This window comes from Oncorhynchus mykiss, chromosome 9 (assembly GCF_013265735.2).
Source record: "Oncorhynchus mykiss isolate Arlee chromosome 9, USDA_OmykA_1.1, whole genome shotgun sequence".
Taxonomy (NCBI): Eukaryota; Metazoa; Chordata; class Actinopteri; order Salmoniformes; family Salmonidae; genus Oncorhynchus; species Oncorhynchus mykiss.
This window is the reverse complement of record NC_048573.1, coordinates 38,885,889-38,912,387: the sequence shown is the minus strand read 5'-3', so window position 1 is coordinate 38,912,387 and position 26,499 is coordinate 38,885,889. Positions and strand designations below refer to the sequence as shown.

General features: G+C 44.0%; 1 protein-coding gene across 1 annotated transcript; it reads right to left on the bottom strand.

Annotated features, from left to right (window-relative positions):
- Positions 1-2,669: 2,669 nt before the first annotated feature.
- On the bottom strand, positions 2,670-25,764 carry LOC110532013 (collagen alpha-3(IX) chain). Its single transcript, XM_021615594.2, has 32 exons — positions 25,455-25,764; positions 23,934-24,002; positions 22,343-22,378; positions 22,169-22,240; positions 21,594-21,647; positions 19,119-19,154; positions 18,639-18,662; positions 18,399-18,452; positions 17,764-17,817; positions 17,317-17,358; positions 17,131-17,187; positions 16,799-16,852; positions 16,634-16,687; positions 16,388-16,441; positions 16,182-16,235; positions 15,984-16,037; positions 15,712-15,765; positions 15,537-15,590; positions 15,371-15,424; positions 15,039-15,083; positions 13,633-13,686; positions 13,443-13,496; positions 9,698-9,751; positions 9,526-9,597; positions 8,891-8,926; positions 8,398-8,442; positions 8,260-8,292; positions 4,825-4,971; positions 4,613-4,667; positions 4,322-4,504; positions 4,001-4,078; positions 2,670-3,765 (listed from the first exon to the last, which is right to left on the bottom strand). Exons 1-32 carry the CDS (start codon positions 25,518-25,520, stop codon positions 3,581-3,583), a joined length of 2,037 nt encoding a protein of 678 aa, XP_021471269.1. The 5' UTR covers positions 25,521-25,764; the 3' UTR covers positions 2,670-3,580.
- Positions 25,765-26,499: the final 735 nt, after the last annotated feature.

Genomic DNA, 26,499 nt, shown 5'->3' with positions numbered 1-26,499 from the left:
CCGTCAGTGACGCTCGCTTAATGTGAGTGGGTCAAAGACGCAATTTGAGGGCTACCGAGCAGTCCCAGACCAGGTTTGATTTGATTGCCACAAAATCTGCAATTCTCTTGTAGTGTGAGATGTGCAATGACATGTTTTGAAAAAGATCTCACTTGTCTGGGACAGCTAAATCGTGGCCAAAATCATTAAGTGTACAGCCGGCTTTAGAGTTATTACACCTATTTAATAATTATTATATTTATTATATGAAATATAATTGTACCTCAATGTGATTATTAGCCTCCTTAACAGGGCATGTACTCAAACATGTAATTTTAAAAAGTGTCTTGATAGTTCGACTGAATTTTCAAATTAGCTTCACTTCCAAACCTCATGAATGACAATAGTTAAACGGGGGAAAGTTTTAAGTTTCAGACCATGTAACATACCAACATTTTGACTCAGGGCCTGGGTTATACAGTGCAAGTTTAACAGCACTCAAGGGCTCATATAGATCCGGTTACTGTAGAATGAAGGGGAGATGTTTTTTATACAACTTTACATTATTGTGATTCTGAGGCAACAAACCTTTTTCAAACAAAATAAGAGCGACTTACTGAATATCGTGCACAGGTGGCACTGTTTCTCTAGCATTGAAGAGTTGATGAAAACGTGGTGATCCACTGACTACATTTCAGTTGAGTTATTCTTAATCGTATGTGCATCTTTGAATTCTAATATTTGTACAATATTTGTTTGTGTTTTATAGAAGTTTGTTTGGTACTTGTGGCTGCAGTAAACACACTAAATGTATATTGTTCAATGATGCTTCACTCTCTATTTACTCTTGTTGAAAAGTTGTTTTGTATGTTATTGGGACAGTTTTTCACATTACCCTGCTTATATTGGATAGTTGAAAAATAAATGTGACAATTGACTTGTTTTTGGTTAGTGTTATCTACTGATTGTTTTCGGGCATGTTGATTCAGTTGATTAACTTGATACAGGGGTTTGCGAAAGTATTCACCCTCCTTGGAATTTTTCCTATTTTGTTGCCTTACAACCTGGAATTAAAACATTTTTAAAATTGGGGGGGGGGGGGGGGGGGGGGTTGTGTCACTTGATTTACACATGTCTACCACTTTGAAGATGCAAAATCATTTTTATTGTGAAACAAACAAGAAATAAGACAAAAAAAAAAAAACTTGAGCTTGCATAACTATTCAACGCCCCCAAAGTCGTTGGGAATGTCTCTGTAAGCTTGGCACATTTAGCCACTGGGATTATTGCCCATTCTTCAAGGCAAAACTGCTCCAGTTCCTTCAATTTGGATGGGTTCTGCTGGGGTACAGCAATCTTTAAGTCACACCACAGATTCTCAATTGGATTGAGGTCTGGGCTTTGACTAGGCCTTTCCAAGACATTTCAATGTTTCCCCTTAAACAACATGAGTGTTGCTTTAGCAGTATGGTTAGGGTCATTGTCCTGCTGGAAGGTGAACCTCCATCCCAGTCTCAAATCTCTGGAAGAATGTCCCTGTTTTTAGCGCCATCCATCATTCCTTCAATTCTGACCAGTTTCCCAGTCTTGATGTTTTTCCATCGGCAGGAATGTTGTTCTCAGGGTGATGAGAGGTGTTGGGTTTGCGCCAGACATTTTCCTTGATGGCCAAAAAGCTCAATTTTAGTCTCATCTGACCAGAGTACCTTCTTCCATATGTTTGGGGAGTCTCCCACATGCCTTTTGGCAAACACCAAACGTGTTTTCTTAATTATTTCTTTAAGCAATGGCATTTTTTCTGGCCACTCTTCCGTAAAGCCCAGCTCTGTGGAGTGTACGGCTTAAGGTGATCCTACGGACTGATACTCCAATCTCCACTGTGGAGCTTTGCAGCTCCTTCAGGGTTATTTTTGGTCTCTTTGTTGCCTCTCCTTGCCTGGTCTTGGAGTTTTGGTGGGCAGCCCTCTCTTGGCAGGTTTGTTGTGGTGCCATATTCTTTACATTTTTTAATAATGGATTTAATGGTGCTCCGTGGGATGTTCAACATTTCAGATACTTTTTTATAACCCAACCCTGATCTGTAATTTGTCCCTGACCTGTTTGGAGAGCTCCTTGGTCTTCATGGTGCCCCTTGCTTAGTGGTGTTACAGACTCTGGGGCCTTTCAGAACAGGTGTAGATATACTGAGATCATGTGACAGAACATGTGACACTTAGATTGCACACAGGTGGACTTTATTTAACTGATTATGTGACTTCTGAAGGTAATTGGTTGCACCAGATCTTATTTAGGGGCTTCATAGCAAAGGGGGTGAATACATATGCACACACCACTTTTCTGGTATGATTTTTTTTTAAACAAGTTATTTATTTCACTTCACCAATTTGGACTATTTTGTGTATGTCCATTACATGAAATCCAAATAAAAATCCATTTAAATTACAGGTTGTAATGCAACAAAATATGAAAAATGGGGGATGAATTCTTTTGCAAGGCACTGTATGTAGAAAAGAGTAATGTTTTACTGAAAAGTGGCTTTATTTGTTATTTCTTACATGGTGCTGTAGCATCTTACTGTCACCCACAAATAATAAATAGTATTTAAAGTCATGTATATTTAATAGATACAGCACCGGTATATAGTGGATGTGGTCATTGCAAAATTAAAAAGATAAAGAACACAAATTGTGTTATTCTACAATTACAATTTCTGATGCATCCACAACTGTATTTATTCTCAAAACATATTGGAAGGGGAGATTTTAAAATCAAACATGAAAATCGTGAAAAGTGAAACGAAAGAGAAAAAAAAGGAAATTGACAAAAAAAACTTTACAAACTGATTAAAAAAAACAAACAACAAATCTATCAAGAGTTGGAAAATACTGTGGTTGCATCAATATACAAAATATCTGGGCACTTAGGTTTCTTCATTGCCTGTTTGCGATACACACAAAGCTCCTTGGCAGACTTCACTTTGCTCCCTGGCACATATCTTCCTATTTTACAATATCATAAGCTTGTCTTGTGAGGTAACACCCGCGGCCTATGCAGAAAGGACCTTGACACATACACATTCACTGCAAGGACAATTACGGTTGTAGTGTTTTGGAGAGTTATCTTCCATAGGGGGGTATGTGACGCAAGATGTTTAGGGAGTGAAAGAACATAAGTACATACTTTTACACACATAAATGATTTTGAAAAAATAATGGCCTATAAGCACTTTTCCAGTAAAGTTGTTTTCAGTTGTTAATAAAAAAGAAAAAATGTTATTCACTTTTGATGGTATTTGGAGCAACGCTGGTGTTTTCTAACTCTCTTGTGAAATGTTTACTCAGCTTTGTCCACTTCATGGATGGGTGGAGTCTAGATTTTTAGTCTCAGTTTGTTTCTTTGTTTTCCCAAACTGCTGTTTTCCTTCTTTTAACACTTGGGATGTTCTTCTCTTCCTCAAAATAAATCTGTTGCTACTGTTCCCGTCTTGTTTTAAATACATTTAAAGAGGACATTATGTGACTCGTCTCTCTCCTCTCCTCCATCTCTTCCTCATCTTTTCTCCTCCCAGGGGTGGCTAGTTCCGGGATGAGGGAAGTAATGTTTAATGGTTCTTGGGATTGGAGGTTTTCGCATGGACATTTGCCCCCTGGCAGGCGGTAGTGTCGCAGATTCCTGGGGAGCCCGAGTGCCCGGTCCTTCCTGTCCTACCTGCCTCTCCGGGTTCTCCTGGATCTCCTGGGGATCCGTCACGCCCGTCTTTGACGATTCCAAATACTCCTGGGATACCTATGGGCACAGAAACAAGAGTGCAGGGGATGAGCCAAGTCTCCCAACAAGTACACACTAATTCAAACACACAGGGGAACCCTGCGTTACTCTTAAATAGAGGCTCAGATGTCCCACAAAGGGGTTTGTGGCAAAGAGAGTCTACTGATACAACTCCCCTTCACTACCCATGAACTTGTATCATTCTAGCCCAAACCACACTCATTGTGAATGCACGGTGTATAAACTGTCATACCTTGGTATCCTTGGTCTCCAACGGGCCCTTCGATGGCTTTTCCAATGGGTCCCTTGTCACCCTGTTCACCAAGATCACCTGTGGAAGAGACGGAAAACAATGTTACAAAAAAATACTATCTATTGGCACTGCTTTGAGAACTGTGCAATATGCCTAACATACTAGAGATGGTCACACCTGTCTGTACCCTTCATATGAGACGTACAGTACGTTTTGTGCTGCAAAGTTACTATCTGTTAGTCCATTGCTCTGTGCTGATCACATAGGCAGTTTGAGCCGTATTGTTTCTCGGCATGGACCTGTGTATCTCCTGTTACTTACCTCTGGGACCGGGGTCTCCCAGGTCTCCAGGCAGTCCTCTGTAGCCAGGAGGTCCACGGGAGCCGGGGTGACCGATAGACCCAGTCTCGCCTGGCTTCCCCGGGGGTCCGGCAATGCCGGGGCGACCCACTTGGCCAGGGGACAGGGGTCTTCTGAGGTTGGAAGCCAGCTTTGCAATCTGATCTGAGAGAGGCAGGACAGAGGAACAAGACATTTGCAAACATGTTTTTGTCAAAAAGGAGTTAAAGGACACTGCACCCTTACAACCCTTTTGATCTCCAAAATCCTCACCATCAATCATAGATCCACACAATTCTCTGATGTGCTGTTCGCTTGCCAGTTTACCCTGAAAACAGAGGCAGGGAAGACACATTTAATTCAGCAGGTGTCGTCAGTGACAGTTCAGTCGATCTGAGACATTCTTGGTGCCGGGACACCAACTTGCCAAGTTGACATGGATCGAAGTACAGCATTAACCCTAGTTACACAAAGAGGTTACTCACGGGAACACCAATCTTGCCAGCGATTCCGGACAGACCCTGTTCACCCTGAAAGCCCATGAGGCCTGGTTTCCCAGGAACCCCTCTGGCTCCGAGCTCTCCCTGTGGTCCCACCACGCCCTTGGGTCCCAGCTCTCCACGCTTCCCAGACTGTAAACACACAAAAAAACGAAATCAAATATACAGCTCTTGTGTTCACTAAGTAAATGTCAAACAGAGTTCAATTCAGTGGAGGTGTTCCGTTGTCAGGGAAGAAAGTGTAGGTCTATTGTACTCTGTGGCGAAACTTAGAACTTCTCCAACATCTTGATCTAAGGGAATCAGACAGCTCAATTGTTTCTGGTTCAGTAGTTCATTTGAGATGACCCCAGAATAAGAAACAACCTGACTTATCAAAGAGCGTTGGAAAAGTAAACACTGTAGTTGTGCGCTTCCGTGAGAACATCAGTGTGGGAGTGTACATATGTCTCATTTGATAATTAATTGAATGATCACAACAAATCCTAAGTGTGAGAGTTGCTGTAGCTAGCAGCAGGTAGCGTTAGCGAGCCACCTCAGTGCCTTGGCTGTAATTACATTAATTGTGAGGTAAACTGTGCTGCAGCTTAGCGTGACTCCCTTCTCCCCTGTGGGGATGGCAGAGAGTGGGGATGGCAGAGACTGGGCTAAGCAATCATATGGCAGGCTAATTAATCCAGCTAATCCTGGAATGTGAGCTGGGATCCTGTACAATGAGTTAGTTTGTTGCAGTCTGGCCTGGGCACCAGCATTTAGTGCAAACACCAAATCTCTGGCAACATATCAGAGAAAAGATAGAGTGGAGAGAGACCATAATAAGGGAAAGAGACACTAAAGATGTGTGAGATAGTGAAAAAGGGTCAATGATAGACTGGTCTAGTAAGCCCAACTAAGTAGAGCTTTTGACTGTACGCCTAGTGAATGTGATCACAACTGTTGTGGTAGTTATCTAGAGGGACAAACCTGCCAGTAAAATATGTGTCAATGAATGGAGTTGGACCTAGGGCTCTATTCAATCAGATCCACTTTAGCTAGAGCTGTCAAATCCACAAGTGGCTCCCACTGCATGGAGTCGCAGTAGTAGTTACTGTCTTGTCTCATCGCTACAACTCCCCTACGGACTCGGGAGAGGCGAAGTTCGAGAGCCATGCGTCCTCCGAAACACAACCCAACCAAGCCGCACTGCTTTTCAATACAGCGCGCATCCAGCCCGGAAGTCAGCCGCACCAATGTGTCGGAGGAAACACCTGGTCAGCGTGCACTGCGCCCGGCCCACCACAGGAGTCGCTAGTGCGCGATGAGACAAGGATGTCCCTGCCGGCCAAGCCCTTCCTAACCCAGACGACGCTAGGCTAATTGTGCGCCAGCCCCATGGGCCTCCCGGTCGCAGCCAGCCTGGGCTCGAACCCAGAGTCTCTGGTGGAAAAGCTTAGACCACTGCGCCACCCGGGAGGCCCTATCATAAATCTTTAAAAATATATTTTTTCCAATTGAGCGTAATCATTTCTACGTAGCTTACACTTTCTCATTCTGAACTTCTAACTGGAGTGGGGTGGTTGTGGCTTTGTGACAATGATCGCAAGAGCAGCTATTCACCAATTCGACTGCTCCAACACAGTTCCATCTCTGACACCACCACAACATCCGCAATGCGGGTGTCTGCTATCACCGGTTAACGCTTGATCTGATTGAATCTAGGCCCTAAACATACAGTGCCTTGCGAAAGTATTCGGCCCCCTTGAACTTTGCGACCTTTTGCCACATTTCAGGCTTCAAACATAAAGATATAAAACTGTATTTTTTTGTGAAGAATCACCAACAAGTGGGACACAATCATGAAGTGGAACGACATTTATTGGATATTTCAAACTTTTTTAACAAATCAAAAACTGAAAAATTGGGCGTGCAAAATTATTCAGCCCCTTTACTTTCAGTGCAGCAAACTCTCTCCAGAAGTTCAGTGAGGATCTCTGAATGATCCAATGTTGACCTAAATTACTAATTATGATAAATACAATCCACCTGTGTGTAATTAAGTCTCCGTATAAATGCACCTGCACTGTGATAGTCTCAGAGGTCCGTTAAAAGCGCAGAGAGCATCATGAAGAACAAGGAACACACCAGGCAGGTCCGAGATACTGTTGTGAAGAAGTTTAAAGACGGATTTGGATACAAAAAGATTTCCCAAGCTTTAAACATCCCAAGGAGCACTGTGCAAGCGATAATATTGAAATGGAAGGAGTATCAGACCACTGCAAATCTACCAAGACCTGGCCGTCCCTCTAAACTTTCAGCTCATACAAGGAGAAGACTGATCAGAGATGCAGCCAAGAGGCCCATGATCACTCTGGATGAACTGCAGAGATCTACAGCTGAGGTGGGAGACTCTGTCCATAGGACAACAATCAGTCGTATATTGCACAAATCTGGCCTTTATGGAAGAGTGGCAAGAAGAAAGCCATTTCTTAAAGATATCCATAAAAAGTGTCGTTTAAAGTTTGCCACAAGCCACCTAGGAGACACACCAAACATGTAGAAGAAGGTGCTCTGGTCAGATGAAACCAAAATTGAACTTTTTGGCAACAATGCAAAACGTTATGTTTGGCGTAAAAGCAACACAGCTCATCACCCTAAACACACCATCCCCACTGTCAAACATGGTGGTGGCAGCATCATGGTTTGGGCCTGCTTTTCTTCAGCAGGGACAGGGAAGATGGTTAAAATTGATGGGAAGATGGATGGAGCCAAATACAGGACCATTCTGGAAGAAAACCTGATGGAGTCTGCAAAAGACCTGAGACTGGGACGGAGATTTGTCTTCCAACAAGACAATGATCCAAAACATAAAGCAAAATCTACAATGGAATGGTTCAAAAATAAACATATCCAGGTGTTAGAATGGCCAAGTCAAAGTCCAGACCTGAATCCAATCGAGAATATGTGGAAAGAACTGAAAACTGCTGTTCACAAATGCTCTCCATCCAACCTCACTGAGCTCGAGCTGTTTTGCAAGGAGGAATGGGGAAAAATGTCAGTCTCTCGATGTGCAAAACTGATAGAGACATACCCCAAGCGACTTACAGCTGTAATCGCAGCAAAAGGTGGCGCTACAAAGTATTAACTTAAGGGGGCTGAATAATTTTGCACGTCCAATTTTTCAGTTTTTGATTTGTTAAAAAAGTTTGAAATATCCAATAAATGTCATTCCACTTCAAGATTGTGTCCCACTTGTTGTTGATTCTTCACAAAAAAATACAGTTTTATATCTTTATGTTTGAAGCCTGAAATGTGGCAAAAGGTCACAAAGTTCAAGGGGGCCGAATACTTTCGCAAGGCACTGTATATGTGGTTGTCAAACATACATTCAACACTGACAAGGACTCACTCCACCGTTTGGATGAAGATAAAGAGATTACTCACCTCTCCTTTTTGGCCAACTGGACCGAATGGACCCTGAAAATGATAAATAAGACAAAAGAAATTGGATGACACACATGTTTTCATGTTGACTGGATGAATATTAATTTGACTGAACTTAAAATATGAAAGATAACTTACAGGTTCTCCATTCTCCCCGGGCAAACCATCAGCTCCTGCCACACCCTGAACAGAAAACAAAATAATTATTTTTTGATGCCATTTACTGAGTGGTTATCATTTTTCCTTTTGCTTTTCAAGCCTGAGTGAATATTTGAATAACAATAATTGGGTGTGCATAGAAGCTTCCATAGAAAATATCACATCTATCTTTGGTTATGTCCCTACAAAAGTAAAATATACCCCCACAATATCTTCCATAATGAGCCCCAAAAAACATATTCCCACCTTTATAACCTTTCCCATTATCAATGACAATGGCAAGATATTCTCCAAACCCTTTATTTAAAAATATATATATTTAACTAGGCAAGAAACAGGGTAACCCCATGAGCACACTGAATGCTGAATGAAGACAGTGGGAACGGGGTTTCTATGGTATTATTATTCTCAACTTTATTTGACCTTTGACCCCTACTGTAGAGAGCTACAAGTGTAGTACATGTGAACTTACCACGTCTCCTTTAGGGCCTGATGCTCCGACTGGACCCTGCAGTAGGAACAGAATGAGAGAGAGAGAGAGAGAGAGAGAGAGAGAGAGAGAGGACTGTTGAATAAACGAGAGCCGGTGGTTGTGGAGACCAGTAGCAGAGCCCATGGCTCCATAGATGGCAGACTGTGTGCATTGAGTGAGGAGGGGGGGGGGGGGTTGTGGAGTGGGACAGAGCAGGAAGCTGGATAAAGCCAGGCTTTGTTCTGCCCTCGGCTCCTGAACAGGACTCTTCTTTCTCACCTCTCTCCTGGGTACAGTACAGTACACCGTTAGGGCTGGAGTGAGTAAGCCCACACTGTCCAGGTTATGAGCATACACTGCTCTGATCTAAATGGGTGTGGCAGGAGGAGCTATGTGTGTGCGTGTTTGTGTGCGGTCCAATATTGGGTCAGATGGTCAATAGCTGTAATCTGTTTTTAAAGGCATAGCTACAAATGAAAGGCCTTGTTAATTCCCACAAGGACATCTGTGTGGTGAATAGGGATTCGTGGGCTTGGAAACTGATGGTGAAATGTTCAAATCCCCAGGGTGAACATCACTGTGGGTCACTTCTGCAGTCTTTTGCCAGCAAGCGTTCTGTTCGGGGTCACACTCACCCTCTCACCAAATCCGCCGCGGATTCCGGTTGGTCCGGGAAGGCCAGGGTCCCCCAGAGACCCCTTTATTCCCTGTTGAACATGACAGACACCATCAGAAGACCTCCAACACATGACACCGAATTTCATTCAGGGATTGTCCAGAAAGGATGTATCCCATCATACCACTGACCTGGAAGCCTTTGCTGCCCCGAACCCCGATGTTGCCCACTGGTCCGATGCCCCCCTGGGAAATATACAACATTTTGTTAGCACAACAAGAAATACATCAGGGCCTGCAGACACAGGAAGTACATCTCATCCGGACCTTTGACTTTTTGCCTTCCCTCATCCAATATGATCTGTTATTTTAACCGTACCTTTTTTTGCATGTGAATTTTACCCCCTTTTTGTGGTATCCAATTGTTAATAGTTACTATCTTGTCTCATCGCTACAACTCCCGTACGAGCTCGGGAGAGACGAAGGTCGAAAGCCATGCGTCCTCCGAAACACAACCCAACCAAGCCGCACTGCTTCTTAACACAGTGCGCATCCAACCCGGAAGCCAACCGCACCAATGTGTCGGAGGAAACACCGTGCACCTGGCGACCTGATCAGCGTGCACTGTGCCCGGTCCGCCACAGGAGTCGCTAGTGCGTGATGAGACAAGGATATCCCTACTGACCAAACCCTCTCTAACCCGGACGACGCTAGGCCAATTGTGCGTCGCCCAATGGACCTCCCGGTCGCGGCCGGCTGCAACAGAGCCTGGGCTCGAACCCAGAGTCTCTGGTGGACATGATTGTTTATACTTGGTTTATACATGAGGACATGATTGTTTATACTTGGTATTGCGGTTGCGCTTGATGAAAGAGGCCCAAGAGTCATTGTTGATGTCGTGCAGGGTTTCCCACACTCGGTCCTGGGGGCCCCGCCCTGGGTGCACGTTTTGGTTTTTGCCCTAGCACTACGAAGTTGATTTAAATCATCAAAGCTTGACGATGAGTTGGTTATTTGAATCAGCTGTGTAGTGCTGGGGCTAAAACCAAAAAGTTCACCCGTGGAGGGGGAGGGGCCCAAGGACCCAGTTTGGGAAACCCTGGTGTAGAGCATGATAATCACTTTTATATCCTGGCTGTATCCTGAATTCCATCCCTCTAGGGTTCTGATGGGGATCCAAAGACAAAATCCCCTCTGTGTCTCTGACCCGCTTCCATCCATACCTCTTTTATACACTCCTGTCTTCACCACTACCTCCATCTAACTGGAGGAGAATAGCTATATACAATTTATTAGGTACACCCTTCCAGTACAGAGTCGTACCCCGCTTTGTCTCCAGAACAGCCTGAATTCTTCAGGGCATGGAAACGTTGCTCAATTAGCATCAAGGGAAAACGTTCCCGACACCATTACACCCCAGCCACTAGCCTGTACCATTGACACCAGGCAGGATGGGGGCATGGACTCATGCTGCTTATGCAAAATCCTGACTCTGCCATCAGCATGACGCAACAGGAACCGGGATTAGTCGGACCAGTAGAAAATGTTTTTCTACTTTTTCTACTGTCCAGTGTTGGTGATGGCGTGCCCACTGGAGACTCTACTTCTTGTTTTTAGCTGATAGGAGTGGAACCCAGTGTGGTCGTCTGCTGTAGTAGCCCATCTGTGACAAGGGCCAATGAGTTCCGAGATGCCGTTCTGCACATCACTGTTGTACTGCGCTGTTATTTGCCTGTTTGTGGCTCGCCTGTTAGCTTGCACTATTCTTGCCATTCTCCTTCGACCTCTCATCAACAAGCTGCCGCTGACTGGATGCTATTTGTTTGTCGCACCATTCTCAGTAGACCCTAGACACTGTTGTGCGTGAAAAGACTAGGAGGCCGGCCTTTTCTACAGTAACCGGCGAGCCTGGCACCGACGATTATACTATGCACTCGTTTTTCCCATTGAAAAGTTAAATCGAACAGTAAGTGAATGACTCGATGCCTGTCTGCCTGCTTTATATAGCAAGCCATGGCCACGTTACTCACTATCTGTAGGAGCAATTCATTTTAGTGAATGGGATGGTGTACCTAATAAACGGGCCACTGTGTGTATATAGTGTGAATATCCACGCCCCTATGTATTTATTTGGACAGGGAAGCTAAAATATGTACATTTGGCTCTATACTCCAGCATTTTGGATTTGAGATCAAATCTTTCATATGAGGCAATAGTACAGAATGTCATCTTTTATTTGAGGGTATTTTCATACATTTGTTTTACCGTTTACTTTTACATTTTAGTCGTATCCAGAGTGACTTACAGGATAAATTAGGGTTAAGTGTCCTCCTCAAAGCTCAAAGGGGGGGGGGGTAGGGTTATGTTCTTTCTTCCTCTGTACCTTTCTCACTCATATTGTATGTTGCTATCCAACAGTCTCCTAGTTGATCACAACCAATTGTGTTTTATCATTTAACTAATAAGGGGAAGTTTTCACCCTTATCCTCTCTCAATCGTCATACTGTATGTTCAAACAAACAATAAGACGATGGATAAAATGTGTAACACAATCTTGTTTCACTTGCTAATGTCCACATGAAAACAATACAAGTAATCCAGGAAGTTATGACTTATCTTTTAGGGGCGAGAAGCTTTGGAACTTAAAATGAACGTCACACCCAAACTTTAGGGAAAGAGTTGTGTATTGTTGGGCGTTGAAATCCTTCTAATAACGCCTCTGTGCTCTTGTTTCATTTCAGACTTGTTGTAAGCATAATGGGAGAGAATGAGAGAGCAGCAGACTCATCAATAGGTAATGTGGTAATACACTACATGACCAAAAGAATGTGGACACCTGCTCGTCAAACATCTCATTCCAAAATCATGCGCTTCTGGGAAGGCTTCCACTAGATGTTGGAACATTGCTGCGGGGACTTCCTCCCATTCAGCCACAAGAGCATTGGTGAGGTCGGGCACTGATGTTGGGCGATTAGGTCTGACTTGCAGTCGGCGTTCCAATTAATCTCAAAGGTGTTCGATGGGGTTGAGGTCAGGGCTCTGTGCAGGCCAGTCAAGTTCTTCCAGACCGATCTCAACAAACTATTTCTATATGGACCTCACCTTGTGCACTGGGGCATGATCATGCTAAAACAGGAAAGGGCCTTCACCAAACTTTTGCCACAAAGTTGGAAGCACAGAATCATCTAGAATGTCATTGTATGCTGTAGCGTTAAGATTTACCATCACTGGAACTAAGGGGCCTAGCCCGAACATTGAGAAACAGCCCCAGACCATTATTCTTCCTCCACCAAACTTTACAGTTGGCACTATGCATTCAGGCAGTTAGTGATCTCCTGGCATCCGCCAAACCCAGATTTGTCTGTCGGCCTGCCAGATAGTGAAGCGTGATTCATCACTCCAGAGACCGTCTTTCCACTACAGAGTCCAATGGCGGTGAGCTTTACACCACTCCAGACGACACTTGGCATTGCGCATGGTGATCTTAGGCTTGTGTGCGGCTGCTCGGCCATGGAAACCCATTTCATGAAGCTCCTGACAAACAGCACTTACAGTTGACTAGGGAAGCTCTGGCAGGGCAGAAGTTTTACGCTCTGTTTTAACCATACTTTCTAACGGTCAGGAAAAACACTTCTGCTTGGTAATAAAACAAATAAAATAATGTTTCATTGTCACACACACCAGATAGGTGCAGTGAAATGTGTTGTTTTACAACAAATTAGGGTTAATAAGTGCCTTGTTCATGGTCACATCGGCTGATTTTTCACCCTGTCGGCTCCAGGATTCAAACCAGTGTTCCGTTACTGGCCCAACACTCTAACCAGTAAACTACCTACTACCTTAGTACATGGCTCCACTCTACCCACTGCCATCTCAACAGGTGGATGCTGCCACGTTTCCATGGATACGGTATTGAACTTTGACCTAGACTACTTACAGCCACTCCTCTGGTTCCCGCCTCGCCCCTCTCTCCTGGGATACCGATGTCGCCCTGTGGGAGGAGTCAGATGATGGTGCAGGCAAGTGAGACGAGCTGATACACCACAACTGCAATGTAACAAAACAACACACAACACACAGACACCCCGAAAATACCCCACTGCCCCAGAAGCCCATCAGATACATACAGGAATACCTGGCTCTCCAGACGGCCCTGCCTCTCCCATCTCTCCTGGGTCGCCCTGGGAAGAAAAGGGTTAACAGAAGGGTTATGTGGTGGCTTAACTTTACTGCCATTGACTTAATGGTTCCTCTAATTGTATGATGTAATTTGTGACACCACTGTGTATTTCCTCTGAAAGTATGATGTAATTTGTGACTTTACTGTCGGCATGGTTCCAATGGGCACATTCTTGCCAGATCTTAAAACACCTACATAGGTATTTTAAGTATTAGCTAACCACATCATATGTTATAGCAATCTGGTTCCTGACGGCACAGTTGATGAAGTGGCACGCAACCATTGCATGCAACGTCTGAGCAGGGAACCTTTGATTGTAATTGACATGACATAATTGGTGACATCACTGTCTGTATGGTTTATTATCTGATTGTATGATACCATTTGTGACGTCACTGGGTGTGTGACATCACCGTACACATTTATGACATCACTGACTATGACACCACTAGCTGTTTCTTTTGAGTCTGTATTCACATAATAAGAATGAATCCCCCTCGACCACGCCCACAAATTGGGGAAAACAAACATTCTTTCCATTTGACTCCTATGGTAAAAGAGACAACTTTGATTTTTTTGTTATACAGAAAAGAAAACAAACATGCCAAAAAGATTATGTGTTTTCCCCACAGGCGGGCTGTGACGTTATATCTAATACCAACTGGGTCTATGATATCAGTTGTAATATTAGCTGAATGATTCCATCTTTTGATTGCATAATATCATTGTGACCTCAATGGCTTTATGACATCACTAAGAAAATAGCTTTTCGTTTTTACTTCGAAACAAAAACACTTGTTGGAGTTCTCATATGCTTGCAATGTTGTTTTGATTATTGCTTTTACAGTCGTAAAAATTACATTTGGTTGTGATAGTTGCAAAATGCCTATTTTGGATGCAGCAGTTGTTACCTAAAATGCTATTGCTCGTTGACATAGGCTGTAGCCAAAGAGCCATTTTACTGGTTGAAGGTTAAGTTGAAGTGTTTTTGTTGTTGTTGTATAATGCAGTTGATTTACAACGATGTCACAAACATTATATTAAGCAGGACATTCATACAAACCCTACAATCCAATTAGAACCAAAAACTAGTGTGAAATGCACTCATAAGCAACATGTAAATGGAGGCTTTTTTTGCTGGCCGTCTATGAGAACTCCCCCAATTTTACCCCCACTGTGTGGAAATAGTAAATAGCGACTTGGGGTTTAAACCATAGAATTACATATTAGAACTGAATAATTGAATATGATCTCTGGGGTGGTAAAAATGGTGATATCCTTCTCTAGATGGCCCCATTGTATACATCATATCCGTGCCTTTATGACCTGGTTATGCATTGTTGTCATACTCACAACTCCTCCTGTGGCTCCCTTTGAGCCAGCCTTTCCTTGTAAACCCTGAAACACAGACATAGAAACATGACTCTGGGGTAGTTTCCACAGTAGTACGATGATTATAATGGGACTTGGGCCTAGTAAACACTGTGAGAGACTCAGTTAGATATGATTGTGTGGTCATTAGAGTGTGTAAGAGAATCAGTGTGTGCAGGTTAAAAGCTATCTCCTAAGTAGGATACAGTGGGACAGATAATGGCCAACTTTACACAGCGGGACGCTAGATAATGTCATGCTTAACACAGCAGCTACGGCCACGGGGAGGGAGACACACTGGGTTTGATACTCACAGGAAGGCCGTTGGGTCCTTTCTCACCGGGTACCCCATTCCGTCCGGCGTCGCCCTGGCAACGCAGAGAAACACTGTCACTTATGACATCAGCCACACCCACCGTGGGCTCATGGGAAATGTCAGCAGAGCAGAGAGCATTTTGGCAGGAAAGGGTGCCACTTTACCTTCTCGCCGTCCAGTCCCTGGGTGCCATCTTTCCCGTCTCTGCCAGGGATGCCCTGCGGAGGAGAGAAACACTCTGTTGGTCAGGGGATCCGAGATCTCCAATATCTGTTTTCATGAGAGATTTACATTTTATTAGAGATGTGTATTTTAAGAGACTTGTATTTTAAGACTTACAGGCTCCCCTTTGGGTCCTGCTCCCCCGGGAACTCCCTTTGGACCAATTTTGCCCTATTGAGAAATGACAAGGTACAATGTTACATTACCTGAACGGTTTGTAGCGCAACATTAGATCCTTTACAATCTCTTGTACTCACACCGTGTACCATCACATGGCTGTTTAGTCTGCTATGTCATTAGAGATTAGAGTTGCCTTTAAAGAGGATGTTCAGTCAGACATGCAAAATATGAATACAAAAATGTACAGCATGTGTGTATTATTTACTCACAATCTCGCCCTTTGGCCCTCTAAATCCCTCTGGTCCTTTCTCTCCAACATCACCCTGGGATTGTCAAATGACAGACACAGAGCTTTTTATTGATGGGACCAATGGCAGACACCTAACACAATGTAATAAACACCAGTGCCGAAGTGAGGTACGGGTTATATGCTACTCAACAGATAGTACAAACAAGGAGAGACTCACTGTCTTGCCGATGATGCCAGCAATACCAGGTTTGCCTCGGAAACCAGGTAAACCCTGAAAAGAATAATGAGAGAGAGACAGTAGATGCATTACAATCAGGGAAATTGACATAGCGTTTCCACCGCAGCCTATTGAAGTGCTGGTCTGTAAGTTCCAGACAGAAGACAGAGGTCTGTGACAAAGACATTCAGAGGCATGGTACTCACCCTGTCTCCTACTGCACCCATCGGGCCCTGAAGTCCCCTCAAACCACGAGGACCCTGGGAAAAAACACCACGGGATGGTTAAGAACCAATCAGAATCAATCCCAACCATAAGAATCAATCAGAACGATCAACACTGCATACCATTCACACATCAGGCCCGAGGCAGAAAGTACTGGACAATCTAAACAAACAGGCAACAGATAAAAAATGTCTGTGTTTCGAGCCACATTAGGTGACATCCCTCACCTGCAGGCCCACAGTGCCGGGAGTACCCGGAGGACCAGATGGGCCAGCATAACCCTGGGAGAGACAACAGGACACACAGTTACCAATAGGTATTCCACATCCAAATTAACACTTCAGACTAGTAAACCTTTCTGCTCCCCGAGTTTCATTCTAAATTGATCTCACCTTCTCTCCGTCTTTCCCGAGCTCTCCCTTATCTCCTTTGTGTCCTGTGTGACCCTAAATGAAGAGAGAGAGAGAGAGAGAGAGAGAGAGAGAGAGAGAGAGAGGAAGGGGATGGAAGGAAAGACATACGGAAGAAGCAAGGGAATCATATTTAGAGGGGGATGGCGAGAGATATAAAGAAAGACCAAGAAGGGTAGATCATGAGAATGGGAGAGATACAACAGTTAGTTTAGCTGTCATGTTCCTGGGGGAAACGGTCATTTGAAAAGCGCACATTTCCGAGCTTTAAAAGGCATACTCAGTAAAGTAGAGCAACAATGTCCTGTACCCACCTTGAATCCAGGCATTCCTGGAGGGCCGGAGGGGCCAGGAGGGCAGATGGCAGGACACTATAAAGGGGAAAGACAACACTGCATTAGGCAAAGTCATGTAATAAAAATAATGTCCCATTGCTGTTCAATGCAGCACAGATGATGTACTTAAATGTGTTGGGTCTGAAAAAACGTCCTGACACTTACCAACAGATCTCCACTGCCATCAGGGAGAGCCCCAGGAAGACCCTTAGAGAGGTAGAATGAAGTTCAGATTGATATATACTTTTTTATTTTTATTACCCTTCATTTAACTAGGCAAGAACAAATTCTTATTTACAATGACGGCCTACCCCGGATGACGCTGGGCCAATTGTGCGCCACCCTATGGGACTCCCAATCCCGGCCGGTTGTGATACAGCCTGGAATCGAACCAAGGTCTGTAGTGACACCTCTAGCACTGAGATGCAGTGCCTTAGAGCGCTGCGCCACTCGCGAGCCCAAATGAATGTGTAACATTTCCATCTTTCTTTCTTTAAGCATTTCTTCACCCCACATCTGTGTGACCACGCATATCCATCCCTGACTGATGGCAGCAATAACAATGTCACTAAGGTGGAGAATCAACAGATAATGTAGATGTTCTGTACTTACTGGGGGTCCGTCAGGGCCGGGTGGTCCAGCCAATCCTGCAAGACCCTCAGGGCCCTGGGAGAGAGGCAAAGGAACACAGGTTAGAGTCAATCAATCAACCTGATTCATTTGCATATAAACTGTACCAAAATTACTGCATAGACTTACACTTCCCCATACTCTCATCATGTTAAAATAAAGGAAATCAAAGCTAACGCTCCATTGCTGAACCTCTGACCAGCGTCTCCGATATGAAGCTCAACTGAAATCATGCCTCATCACGATCACGCCAATCAGCCCTGGTTCTCTCTCTAGGGCCCTTTCCCCACTCCACTCCCCGGAGATGAGAACTGTTTATGGAGGTGTTTATGGGAAAACGATTGGAGAGACGTGCCTGTCTTCTCTGTCTCAGGGATCTCCAGTGTTGGTCCTGGAGTGATGCTGCTTCTGGTACTGTAGATTTTACTTGTCATTCAGTGGTTAAACATTAAACTTGCAAACTTGATTGCTTCATCGTGAGTTACCAGGGAGTCCACTAGATACCCAGTAGTGGCAGTCAAATAGGTGATTAAGTGTATGTGTATATTTCCCTGTTTCCTGTCTGTTGTACATCTTTCTTAATCGGGATGAATTCATTAATTGGTCTTAACACTCACTGCTGGTCCCTGTGGCCCGATTCCGCCCGCAAGCCCATTGGCTCCTGGTGGCCCCTGGGAACAATAGAAATGGGTTGGGTGAGAGCACACACACACACACACGCAGCAGGCACGGACATACACAAACAAGTGCGTAACTAGAAGAAGTCATATATAGACATGCAAAAATATCTACACAGAGACAGACAGACAGACAGACAGAGACACACACACACACACACACACGCCATCTGTACTCACTGGAGCTCCCGGTCTCCCTCTGCCCTACGGAAGACAGGGAAAGGCATATTAAGACATACATACATACACACACACACACACACACAAGACAACTTATTAGCCATCGTGTCATAACAAGCTGATGTTAGAATGGTTCAAATGTATAGGGGGAATTGAAGATGTGTGACAGTACACCGTATGCATACGGTGATAGACAGCTGTGTGTGCTTGTGTGTGTTTGTGTTATGATATAACTGGGAACGTTTGTATGTGTCATATAGGTAGGGCCCAGCATTTTTCTTGACCATGTGACTCGACCAGGAAACTCTGGGCCCTAGTTATGGATTTAGCTGTTGACAGGTGAGTGTGTGTAATCAACAGCATCTATATTTCTAGTGATCAGTCTGGTGTAATAGATGTTATGAACATGGACCGGTGATACAGGCTACGTTGATGTCTTATTGGGCATGTAACAGAGATGGAAGATGAACTTGTACTTACAGGAGGTCCACCTGGCCCGGGAGGTCCAGCTTCGCCCTGTAGTGACAAAGACACACAACCCCTCAGACAACTTCGACAGATACAATGAAACTAGGTGGGAACTAGGTTAAAAACCTAAAACATTATTTGCATGTTCTTGTGCCAAAACTGGGTTTCGAGGTCTTTGGGAGGGGATGACGTGTCAGCATCGAGTCATGTATCAGTGAGGCAAAACTAGAGCAACTGCCTTGGTCCAAATAGGTGGGAAACAATCAAAATTATTACAGTAATATAAAGATAGTACAAATGTAAACTGAATACACTTTACACCTATGCTGAAAAGTGCTGCAGTGACCTGATATGACCCACAACAAAAGTATAATAAAGATGTCCCCCCCCCCACCCCTCTCCTTAGTTTGTGCCCCTTTTCCTGTCCACTCTTTCACTCCCCCCACTCTTTCACTCCCCCCTCCCTCCCTGTTTCCTCTCTCTCTCTTTTGCCTTGTCCCCCCCACACACACACACACACTCAACCCCACCAACATTCCATCTCAGCTGTGTTTGGACTGTTTGTGTGGTGTGAGGGAGAAAAAGAGACTTAACACAGTGGTGTCATGGCAACCCACACTGCATTCCACACTGTTCCAACTGACTTTATATTGGATGAGTGTAGACTACTACTAGACTGCTACACAAATACACACACTAACACACACACACACACACAGTTAGACACATGCACAGACACTGTTGCACGCACTCAAGCACATAAATGCACGCACATATACAGTACACAGCACTTACGCCCGCATGCACCTGCACACGAGCACGTATCACTCATGCACACACAGAGCCACACGCGTGCATGTCTCCTGTGACGCATGGGAATGTGTCGTGGTTTGTTTTCACTGTTCATCCCTCTACTGTTATTCTCAGTATCTCTAGTATTCTCTGTTTGATTTATTTTACAGCTATTTGAAGCTGGTGGACCAAAATGTGAAGGTTACCACTAGCTTTAAACAGCGGTTTTGGTCACACACACACAGTGTAGAATTTTTGCAACCAGGAAATGACAGAACGATTTCCACTAGATAACACAGCCACAAAGTAAAGACAGCTTTCCCAGTTTGACAACAGATGCTGCTCCGCCGGGAGAAATCAATAGGCGAATATCGCAGCCAATCACAACACTGGCGGGTAAATAATACCGTTAAACACTTATCGTCCCACTGTTAGCGCCAGATATATTATGGACATTTTCTGAAATTACAATGCAAAAATTCTAAAGAATCCTACGTGTAGCACCTTTAATAGTGAAAACATACAGTGTCTTCCTCTAGTCTAAGCAGTAAAGGCTGCTTATGTGTGTTGAAGAGCATCGGTGAACTTCATTATCTAGTGACTGTTTTGGGGAGGTGGTAGATATGTCTTGACAGCGAAAGGTAATTTTTTTCCTGAAAATGTAGCTACTGTGTTTTGCTCTGAAAACAGCTTCAGCCCAAATCCCTTCCTCAGTGTGAGCAGGGGGAGGGAGAGAACGTCCAAGCTTGTCAACCTTCATCCCATTAGTGCAAGGATGTTAGCCAGGAAATAAACACTCACTTCCTGATTAGTGTGACTAATTAGTTGAATTGCCTCCATTTTGACAGCGGACCCATTTCCTCCCTTCAAGTTGTGATCACAGGACCCTTTTTAACATCCTTTTATAGCTAGCATTTAATGCATGACTCAAAACACGTCACATCCAGTTCTGGAGGTGCTAGGTAAAACCATTACGTTCTCCTGCGCTGTACTACTTTCCTGCCTTTACCACCCCGGCATTCATATTCTCAGCGCTTCATCTTCCTCAGAGGATAACTGTACTTATTTCCTCCTGCATCCAAGCCGCAGATCCCTCTGCTTCCTATAGTCTTGGCCGGATTGGTGGGCAACTGTGCGCATTCCAGGCGGGATTAGGGAAGCAGCCGCCAGAGCGAGATACATCTGACTCTGTGTCACCCTGTCCCTCATTAAAAACATTCCCACAAAGGGAATTTGTTTGACAAATCCATCCCGACAGGGAGAAAACAGAGGCCTGAGTAGGTACCAGCTTTAGCCCACCAAGGTCTCAAGGAGCTCAATGTAACTAACCCTCTTTCTCTCTATTCTGTAGGGTCATACAGATATGATACACAGAGGACTGGATGGCACCTACCTCAGCCTAAGGTCATTCTAAGGTCACAACACCAGCTTTCTGGGTGGGTTTTCATAAGTTGAGCTAACTGAGGCACCTCAAATCGTTAATGCCTTTGTCACTCTGTACATACTGTGTGTGTGCGCGCGCGCACGCGCACCAGTGTACATGTATGTGTGTGAATGCATCTGTGTGTTTTAGTGGCTGATTGATGAGGCCAAAGGGACCGTCTTTAGTTAAAGATGTCATTAAAGTTAATGAGGCACATCCAGAGGCAAACGGCCATGCAGGAACCTTGGGGGACCGATAGGCACTTCACTTACCAACTCCCCTGGAGGACCGTCCTTCCCTGCAGGCCCATCAGCACCTGTCAATCCCTGAGGAAGAATCACAACATCGTTGAAACATTATTAGACATTACACTGTGCTATTTCTTACATCTAAATGACTCAATTCAACTGTTTGAATAGATGCGGGACACATTTTATGGGATAATTCATTCAAGTTCTCTAACAAGAGGCAGCTATGAGCAAGTTGTTCACTGAATAGAGGACAGGTTCCTCGCTCTGTATGCAGGTACATGGCTGTTCAGTCCAAATAAGTCGACTCCAGGCAGTCAATTATACGATGAGATACAGTGAATACTGGGAAGCAGTAAGCAAGTGTAAGCAAGTGTCAAGGAGTAGAGTTTGGTAGCAATAGCCTCAAGCTACTGCATAGTTAATAGGTGCATGGTGAGTCTATGACAGCAATTCAGGCAATCTCTTACGCATCAATAACAAGACCAGTGTGTGTGTGTGTGTGTGTGTGTGTGTGTGTGTGTGTGTGTGTGTGTGTATGTGTGTGTTTGTGTGTGTGTGTGTGTGTGTGTGTGAGTGAGTTTCTACGGGTCACTTACGTCCACCCCTGGGAGGCCGGGCAGGCCTGGGTTCCCTGGTCCTCCTGCTCCCCCTGCTTTCCCCTTGGGTCCCTAAACCATTGGAACAGGTCTGTGTTAGAACAATCAAACACCTCACAAAATGTTATTGTTGATCTGTTGTCGTAAAAGGTTATGTTCTGTTGTTATACTCACAGCTTTCCCTGAAAGTCCAGCAGGGCCATCTTTGCCCTGCCAATCAAAAGAAACAACATACGATTCCAATTGGACACACATCTCAAAGGCCTTTGATTTCAGTCTGGGAATTGGACAGATTTTAGGACATATCATGTCCTTAAATAACAAGTGATTACGTTTTATGTTAATACAAGTCCGCAGTCACAAATGCCACTCAATTACCGTGAGTGTGTATGTGTGTTTAAAGACGAATAATACCATCTCAGCAGAAAGATGTGAAATACGGACGTCCTTCTGGCCATTTTTTCCCCCCGTAAAAGGCCAATCAAAACACAACTGAAATGAAACTCATCTAAAGCTATATGTTGAATGGCTACCAGTGATATACAGACTGTGTGTATGAAGTGCTTTAACACACAGGTGGTTGTAGCTACCCTCTGCCCTAAATCTCCCAGTGGGCAATGGGGAAAAATGAACCTTTCTAAAAGACTGAGTGGAATGGTCACATGATGAAAGCCTCAGGTTGGTTTGGACAGGGAGTAGGAGAAGGGAGGGTGGTGAGGAAGGAGGTGTGAGGGGAATCTTTAGATGCTCTCGTAGGGTTGGGGAATGTATGAATGAATGGGTCTTCTGTATGGCTGGCTGGCCTTCCAAACTGTGGTGAATTGACTTTTACTCCACTAAAGCAACACAGTTTACTCCACTAAAGCAACACAGCTATTCAATCCCCAACATCTAAAGGTTTGATAGGCATAAAATATCAAGTGTATTTGAATTTCTGTTATGAGATCAGAAAAGTTGGCAGGCTCTGTTTGGGGATCCATTAACATATCAAGTTATTGTAAGGTTTGAGACCATAGGCCTTAGTGTTTTTGTTTTTTGAGCACATAATCCTGTTTCCCATCTAACATATAGCACAAGTATGAACCTGGTTGCTGGTTTAAGTTCCGACCTTTGGTTTTTCCCATTTCTACCATGATTGGCTCTGATGTGTCATCGGGTGCCCTCCGGCCAATAAAAGGCCTGTGTACAGAGTGTTTAATTATGACTAAATACCTGTAAGGCAGGGTTAAGACTCTCAGTGGGAGGAGTCAATCTGTTATAAACTGGATAACTAGAGAGCATTTGACCAGAATTTGATTGCAAGTCCGACATTAAAACACCACTATCATCAATGATGGGAAATTAAAACAGCTGTGATTAGAAATATAATATCAGTTATTCTTGGATTTTCAATCCATTTGATTTCAGTTTGGTTGTTGTTAATCAGTAGGCTACAACTTGAATAAACTCATCTTTTTTTTATTTTCCCCCTTAAACATTGTAGAAACATAAAAATTACTTTGATTATTATTAGGATCAAAGACAACACTTTCCCTATAAAAGGTTGACATAAATACTAATGTAGGTCCACATAAGTAAATGTTCAAATTTGTTTGACAAGCGAGTGCTAAAGTAACAGGTTACTCGATTGCCTCAGCCATGATGACAACTTCATTCAGTAATTGGATGGCAAAACCCAGCTCTACTACACTCCACTACCTTACAGTGGTCTCAAAACCAATGGGAGCGAGACCCTCATGCTTCGGTGTCTGGCTAGCTAACTCACGTCAGTACCATCCTTCCCTGCGGGTCCCAGGGGTCCTGGCGGCCCGACTGCTCCTCGTGGGCCGGGTCTCTGCGACACAAAACCAAGACGTCAAGAATGAATACAAATATCCGCAAGACTGATAGGTATTATCATGTGATACGTCTTCATAAATGGTCTAAAATCAAGCTGCTTTATGTTCAAATGGGCACGGAAGGAATGTGCGCATTAAGAATGAAAAAATAGACAGGATAAACCTTGTACATAAAAAAATTTTATATACAAAGTCTAAATGCTTGTTGTTAAAAGTATTCCAATAATAGGGTGAACTGATCGTGCGTCATTATTCAGAACGAAAAAGAAGTGGCCACATTGATAGGCTTCAGGTTATATTATATTATAAACTGGGTGGTTTGGAGCACTGAATGCTGATTGACTGACAACTGTGGTATATCAGACCATATACCATGGGTTTGATAAAACATTTAATTTCACTGCAATAATTAAGTTGGTAACCAGTCTATAATAGCAATAAGGCACCTAGGGGTTTGTGGTGTATGGCAAATATACCTCAGCTAAGGGCTGTGTCCAGGCACTCTGCATTGTGTCGTGCTAAAGAACAGCCCTTAGCCGTGGTATATTGGCCATATAACCCCCCCCCCCCCCCCCCCCTCCCTCGGGCCTTAATGCTTAATTATATTGCTTTGAATCTCCTAAACAATAAACTGAAATAAATTAAAACAATCAAATGTATCACAAAATATATGATGTCAAAGCTATGCGCATGAAATAACCAACCGAGCTCTTGAGCGCAGAAATGACTCCAATTACGCACAGGCAGTGCAAATCATTTCTAGGGTCACAAACGAATAATTTAAGTTTAATAATATAATGAATATACTTTATTTAATTTCAGACTGGACTAATAAGCGTAGGTGTTTCCAAGGGCTTCCAAGGAGCACGGCTGAATGAACAAAGGTGTCATTGTGAATAGGCCACTGACCTTCAGGCTCTGCATTCTTTTGCATCTACTCCATAACCCCTACTCCATAAACTCGCAAGTAAATTAAAAAAGTTAACTGAAAAGACAAGTCCTTCACGTACACCTGTGGATGATTAAATAAATAAATAACCGAATTATTTCAATAACCCATTCAGAAATCATTGAACAAATCGACACCTAGGCTACATACAACCTTATAAAACAAGAAAGGCACTAACACGTAGGAAAAAAAATCGAAACCGTCTATATATAACCTATGTATTAAACTGTGTCAAAGGTTCATATAAAAATGGACGATAAATAGCCTATATATGTCCACCTTGCAGGAAGCCTAATAATCATGGAAGGATTAGACTGACACATTTACACCCACAGCAGAACGCATAAACTATCAACGAAATGAGAACATCAGGCCAGTTGAGTGTCTACAAATTCTTCAGGCAGTTTACAATGAAGCTATGCAAACAGCAATTCCGAGCACAAGGTTGCGGATGAAAACATTAGGGATGGATAACGGGCGCACCAAAGCCACCGCTTACCTGGGCTGGAGATGATGCCAAAAGTTGGCACAGCAAGAGCAGCCCGAGAGCTGAGAATATAGACATGGCGTCCCGCTCGCCCCTCAAATCAGAATTGACGCAGAAAAAGTCGAACCCCGTTCCCAGTCCTTATCGCACGCTCTCCCCCCGGCTTCGTGACGGACCGCTCCTTCACCTTATAGCGCGCAGCTCCTGAATGGCTTTCACCTTGATTCCAGATAAACCTGAGCCTCCAGCCGAGGGGGGCAGATCGCACTGTAGAGAGGGATGAGGGGAGTTGTGAGGTGAGGAACTGATGGAGGGGGGAGCGAGGTAGAGGTGCACGACTTCGGAGCCAGTAAAAGTGGGCTGTGCTAGAACTTTCCTGCCAATCCATGGGGGCACTACTGCCCAATCCGAATCCTGAAGTTATAAGGTTGGTGAAAGCAGTATGGTGAAAGCTCCACTGGCCTAAAGATGACATGGATGGAGCTACACCATATCTCTTTCACCCATCCAAATCATTCAGATCTACATCAAGTGCTACAGTAGAGTCGGTTTGGAATGGATGGGAGGTTAAAATAAAAATCAGACTTCTGGAAGGACCCTTCAATGGTCCACAACTAAGCTTCCCTTGCACCAACCTGCAACAATTTGTCAAATTCACAGGCTGGACCAAGCCTACTTTGACAACATTCACCAGGGGACATTTTAACAGTGTCCATGCCATTGTGCTACACTGCTCCTCAACTGTTAGTGTACAGTTGTGGCCAAAGGTTTTGAGAATGACACAAATATTAATTTCCACAAAGTTTGCTGCTTCAGTGTCTTTAGATATTTTTGTCAGATGTTACTATGGAATACTGAAGTATAATTACAAGCATTTCACAAGTGTCAAAGGCTTTTATTGACATTTACATGAAGTTGATGCAAAGAGTCAATATTTGCAGTGTCGACCCTTCTTTCTCAAGACCTCTGCTATCCGCCCTGGCATGCTGTCAATTAACTTCTGGGCCACATCCTGACTGATGGCAGCCCATTCTTGCATAATCAATGCTTGGAGTTT

Bases quoted from the DNA above. Each gene is read 5' to 3' on its own strand.
- LOC110532013 (XM_021615594.2), bottom strand. From the start codon at position 25,520: ATGTCTATATTCTCAGCTCTCGGGCTGCTCTTGCTGTGCCAACTTTTG. The intron at 19,155-21,593 runs GTAAGTGAAGTG...TTGTCACTACAG, and splicing joins ACGGTCCTCCAGGGGAGTTG to GGCGAAGCTGGACCTCCCGG. The intron at 18,453-18,638 runs GTGAGTACAGAT...TATTGTTCCCAG, and splicing joins GAGGGAGACCGGGAGCTCCA to GGGCCACCAGGAGCCAATGG.